Source organism: Ambystoma mexicanum, chromosome 12, assembly GCF_040938575.1.
Source record: "Ambystoma mexicanum isolate Mex_15411 chromosome 12, UKY_AmexF1_1, whole genome shotgun sequence".
NCBI classification, from domain to species: Eukaryota; Metazoa; Chordata; class Amphibia; order Caudata; family Ambystomatidae; genus Ambystoma; species Ambystoma mexicanum.
This window is the reverse complement of record NC_090936.1, coordinates 546,582,736-546,588,648: the sequence shown is the minus strand read 5'-3', so window position 1 is coordinate 546,588,648 and position 5,913 is coordinate 546,582,736. Positions and strand designations below refer to the sequence as shown.

General features: G+C 44.1%; 1 protein-coding gene across 1 annotated transcript; it reads right to left on the bottom strand.

Moving 5' to 3' along the window:
* Nucleotides 1-4,217: 4,217 nt before the first annotated feature.
* On the bottom strand, nucleotides 4,218-4,574 carry LOC138514565 (uncharacterized). Its single transcript, XM_069630025.1, has one exon. It carries the CDS (start codon nucleotides 4,572-4,574, stop codon nucleotides 4,218-4,220), a length of 357 nt encoding a protein of 118 aa, XP_069486126.1.
* Between the last annotated feature and the right edge of the window lie 1,339 nt (nucleotides 4,575-5,913).

The following is a 5,913-nucleotide window of genomic DNA, read 5'->3' as shown; positions in this document are numbered from 1 at the left end:
CAACACTTAAACGCTACTTTTCCACTGCTTCCAATGCTATGACCTAATGTTATGACATATCTCCCATGTATACTGACCAATATAAATACCTATGTATGTATTTATATCCAGTTCATACAAACTGCATCTATGTACAAATGTATATACTATGCCATGTAATTTCATCCTGACTGTACAAATCGCATTTCCTTTGTATAACTATGTATAGATACTGTGCCATGTAACCATTACCTTACACACAAGCGCCTAGTTACTTTGGGTCTGGTGCGCGTTATAAATAAAATAAACAAACAAACAAACAAACCTCACTTGGAATAAGGAGACACAACACTATAATCACATACTTTATTATTTCACCCATCTTTACCTGTGCTGCTGATCCTTGTGGAGCCTGAAGATAAAGTTGCCTGCCTGAAATGCACGAAAGTGTGAGTTATTTTGTTAGTATTCGTTAATTCTTTAAGCCCTGCGAACTAGGTAATTATTGATAGCAAAAATGAACACTTGCACCCACACTGCCCTTACTGCTGGGTCTCTCAGTCTGGTGAGAATAGGAGGGTCGCCTTTTTCAAGTTGTGGCTAAGCTTGGGCCAAGTATTCTTCAAAGGTGAGATAATACTCCTGGGTTATCATTTGTATTTGTATTTATTTAGTTTATATAGCGCTTTCATCCAAAGCGCTTTACACTAAACAACAGAATACATAAACAATATAACAGTATAAGCAATTTACAATTATTAATCGAACCAATAAAAACAGTAAGTAGAGCAATTAATCTGTATGGGGAGGAGGAAGGGGTGAGGAAGGAAGGAGGAGGAAGAAAACAGGAGTGGAATAGGGTGAAAATGAGAGAGGATAAGGGGAAGGGGGAGGGAAGAGAGGATCATAGGGAAGATTCAAGGGAAGGGAAGAGAATGAGAGGTGGGGAAGGGAGGGAAATGTGGGAGGATAATGGGGGAGGGAAGAGAGGTTCATAGGGAAGATTCAAGGGAAGGAAAGAGAATGAGAGATGGGGAAGGTTTCATGGCGGAGAATGGAGAAGGAGAGATTTCAGGGAAGAGCAGAGGGAGGAAAAGGTAGGAATGGAGCGGATTGAGAGAGGTTAGGCGATCCAGTGCAGGGGGGCTAGGAGTTGAAAGGAGCAGAAATGGGAGGAAGCACATGGGGAAGGGGGGACGGTGAGAAGGAAGTGGTCGGCTGAACAGAGGGAGCGGGAGGGATTATTGAAAGAGAGGAGAGAGGAAAGATAAGGGGGAGCTGGGTCATGGAGAGACTTAAAGACTAGGCAGAGGAAATAAAATTTAAGTTGGGAGTGGAAAGGAAGCCAGCCAAGGGAGGACAGTGAAGAAGAAATTGAGTCATGCGGGGCAAGGAGACAGAGGATACTTACTGCTAAGTGGTAGATATATTTGAGAGGGGCAAGATGAGAAGCAGGTAGTCCAAAGAATAGGGAGGAGTAGTAGAAGAGGTGAGAGAAGGTAAGGGAGGAAAGTAAGAGTTTTGTTACATGGAAGGTACGGGAGGAGCAGACTTTGCAAATATTGAAGAGGTGGTAGCGACAGGCACGAGAGGTAACAGAAATATGGTGGGAAAAGGAGAGGGAAGAGTCTAAGTGAATGCCTAGATTGCGGGTGTGGGCAGAAATAGGAAGATTAGTGGGGGGAAAGTGAATGAAAGGTGGAGGAGAGGGAGGGGGAAGAGTGTTGGAGGGAAAGAATAAGACTTCAGTCTTATCAGTATTGATAAGATAAGGTAATACTGATAAAACCTGAGTCTTATCAGTATTATCATGCACGGAAACTACTGGGTCTTCTCACATTGTGGACAAATTGATTTGAGAAGTGTTCAGGGTGATAGTCAGAGGGCAACATGAACAATCATCAATTATTGCTGTCAGCTTTCTCAACAAAGGTATGTAGAGAATGTAGAGAATAAAATAACAAACAGACAGTGTATCCTCACTCTAAATCTACCGATAGTCCAGTCCCTAACTCTGCTGCCCTTGAGCGAGTAACCATTGGGTATCCTCCACTTGGCAGTGTAAGTTCAGAATTGTTTGGTTGTTCTTCTTGCTGCTGATCATTGGCCCTGATGAACTCGTTGTCAGGCAAAACTGCTGCTTGATAGGGCTTGATGTCGGAGAGGTGGTTCTAGACCATTTTCGCCCCAAGTCTGACCACTCTGTCTGCCACCTTTTCCACTTTGTGGGGACCAGTGAACCTTGATGCGTCCCACTTTTGATGAAATTACGTAGTAGGACCAAGTCCCCTGCGTAAACATGTCTTTTAATTTCAGGGTCCTGTGGTTCTTTGTCACTGTTACTTCCTTCGCTGTCGTCTGGGCCTGCCCGGAACCGTTGTATCTGGCAAGAGATAAAAGAGGCACTAGCAATCAAGGAAGTAATATAATCGTAAATGTCTTGACCAAACACATCTGCAAAACCCTAACAATCTTTCATTGCCCTAGTGGGAGGAGCCAGCGGGAGTTGCATGCGTCGTTCTGTCACCACCTAGTGGGGTGTTAAATTGTGGTCGGACCCAGGTTTATTGCGCAATGGCCACAATGTTCAGGAGGCCGTTCAGGTGTTCACACCCCCAATTTTCTTGTGGGTGTTACGCACAGGAGAACTTATGTTGAATGCCCAGCAATGTGGTAATGTACTTGAACATCTCATTGGCGAAGTGAAGGCCATTGTCAGACCGCAGGACCTCACACAAGCCCCATCTTGGGAGTATTTCCCTGACTGAGAATTTTGTTGCCCTTAGGGCATTAGGATGTGAACAGAGGCCAGCCTCAATCCACCTCAAGAATGGGCATACAACCACTATCATGTAGCGGTAACCTTGACACACTTGGATCATGTGAACGTAGTTCACATGTAAATCCAAAAATGGGCCTACTGGCCGAGATATGGCTCCTCTCACACTCTCAATGTATGCCCTGCTGCATATTGCTTGCTTGTCAAACAGTTAATTACAAATTACGTGTTCTGCCAAATAAGGACAGAACCATGTTCCTCCAATGCATGCAGCAATTACCTCTTTTCCTGTGTGTGTTGGATAGTGTAACTGTGTCAGTGCAGTGTTCAATAATGTTAGTGGCATCACCCCTTCCCTGTGTTATTTTGTCGCCATAGTGCATCTGTTGGAGATACTGTGTATCCCCTCCTAGTCCACAAGTCTTTCTCCTCCCTGGGTGCAGCTCTCTGCAACTCCATCATCTGTGTTTCTGGCAATGCCTTGTATTCTTCTTTCATTACCATGTTCCTTGCACAATCTCAAGCATTTGAGGCTGTCTCTATTTCTAATATCTCCCCAAAATATGCTTCAAATTTTGCTTCTGATTCTGCTGCTTTATTTTCCCTTGAAATATGTTCTTCCCCTCGTGTGTGTGTTTGGCACTTTAATATTGCTATCTGTGCAGGGTACTATATGATGTCAATCAACTTGCCGAATAGAAGTGCGTGTTGTACTAGTGTCCCATCTGCCCGACTGAAGCCTCTCCTCATTCATCATGACAATCCTGAATGTACTGTTGATGTCATGTGTGCAGAGTCAGAGTATACTGTCAGCTCCTTCCCCTTGCTGTGCCCAATGCTAATTTTAGGGTCATTAGCTCTGCTGCTTGTGCTGAGTAGTGTAATGGCTGGCACGCAGTCGCCACTGCCTCACTCGTTTCATCTTCCCTTAACCTCAACACTGCAGTTGCTGTATGTCTGACCCCATCTGTCTGGTCAGCCCATCAGCTTACGGAACATCTCCCCTCTCAAGGGCATGCTCTTGTACCTTCCGAGTGTCACTGAATTCCTGTATGTTTTCTGCGCAGTCATGAGCACAGTCCCTGTCTTGTAAAATGTATGCTAGGAAAATAGCTTGGTTAACAAGTCGGCACCTCACTATCTTTAATGATGCATTTGATAGTAGCATCTTGTATCCTGATGCCCTCTGTGTTGTCAGTGTGCTCTTTGGCTTCTGCAGTATTGCAAAAAGGGCATGCTCCACGGGAAGTGTATCGGTGCACCCCATGGTAATCCCTGCTGACTTTTCTACCGTGAATGCAGCAGCAGCCAAGGCTTGTTTGCACTAATAGTGTCTCCTTTCATTACTGTGTCCATCTTGCCACTGTAGTAGGCTATTGGCTTGTGTTAGTACTGCCTTCATCAGTATTCCGTCAGTGTTTGAGAAAAGGAAGAATTCCTTTGTATAGTCTGGAATACCTTACAATGGAGCCGTGCATATGGCCACTTTCAGCTCCTCAAATGCCTCAGTAATTTCTGTCATCCAATGTATTGCCTTGTGTCCCTTCTGTGATTCCTTCAGAGCACCCAGGAAAGGCCTTGTGTATGTGCTGTAGTCAAAAACCCATTCTCTGTAGTAATTGTACAATTCCAAGAACTGCTGCATCTCTCTCACTGTTGTGGGCTTGGCTATCTTACGTATTGTCTCTGCTGTCTCTGATAGGATCTGTAAGCCATTTTGGAAGATTGTCTGTCCAATGTATAGCACTTCTATCTGACAGTAATGTAGCTTGGCCTTGTCCACTTTATATCCTTTGTCATCTAACACTGTCAGCATGTGTACTGAGTCTTTCCTACACTCGTCCTCCTGCAAATCAAAATGTCATCTACGTACTGTAGAACTGTGCTCTCCATTTGTACATAGCAAAAGTTAATCTGGATGACCCTGTCTAATATGGATGGTGACTCGCAGTACTCTTGAGGTAGTCTTGTATGTTTCCATTTCCGTTTTTCTAAACATAAAGGAAGTCAAGTCTTGTGAGCCTGGGTGTAATGGCACTCAGAAAAATGCATTTTTCAAGTCTATGATCGAGAGCATTCTGCTTCTGCCAGAATGCTGCACAAAAGTGTTGCTGGATTTGAAACCAGAGAATACTCTGCTTCTACAATGTGATTAAGAGGCCTTAAGACCTGGATAAAATGCCACAAAACTCTCTTAGATTTTTTGACTTGGTACACTGTAGTGTTGCATGGTGGTTTAGATGGCACTAGGATGCCTCACTCCACTAGTGCTGCAATTGTTTCACAAATTCCCTCCTCTAGTTCATTTGAGAGTCGCTACTGTTTAACTCTTGGTAAAATTGCTCCTAGGTTCAGCTTTATCTTCACTCTTATTCCCTTCAGAAGCCCCACATCATAGGGACTTGGGGTCTATAAGATGCTGGGCACCTTGGCCAGATCCTCCTTGCATATGGAAGGTGGTGCTCCCAGCACCATTGCCATCCTCTGTGTTACCTCACTGTAATGTATTTTCAAACAATATGCCATTTGGAACACCATCTCTGGCTCTGAACTTTCATCCCTAAAAAGTTCTTTGTCTGCCACTGTGGTTAGCCTGCACCCTTCTGCCACTGCAATCACTGCTTGCCATGGGTGTCCTGTGTTGTCCATCTCATGTACTGCTATCCAATCGTCTCTCACAACCACTACATCAATTTCTATTGGCACTATTGTCCCAACTGCCTTGTTCAATGGTATCTCAGGTTTGAATAGACACTCATTTGGAACATGCCAAATCTTTTGTGCAATCTGTGGGAGCCATGCAATAGCAATATCAATCCCGTCCTGGAACATTTCCTCATCCACTTGCATCCCCCTCTGTACCTTTCACCCACAATATGCTTTAATTATCTCTCTTACATTGAACATGTGTATTCCTAGTGTGCAGCACACTATCCCCTTTTCTGTGAATGAAATTGTCATGTTCAATCTGCTCATACTGTTTCATTGCAGTTTAATTATAGCTGTCTGTAGGGAGGAGAGCAAAGGCAGATATAAATCATGTTCTCCTATAGAAAGAGAGATATTGTCTGTGAAAGGAACCACTTCTCGAGTGCCAGAGAATACTTGAGTATTCATGGCATTGCCCGACAATGTAAATGCCCCCTCCCAAATGC

What these genes read in the sequence shown, in the direction of transcription:
- LOC138514565 (XM_069630025.1), bottom strand. Translation starts at nt 4,574, where the DNA reads ATGCTGACAGTGTTAGATGACAAAGGATATAAAGTGGACAAGGCCAAG.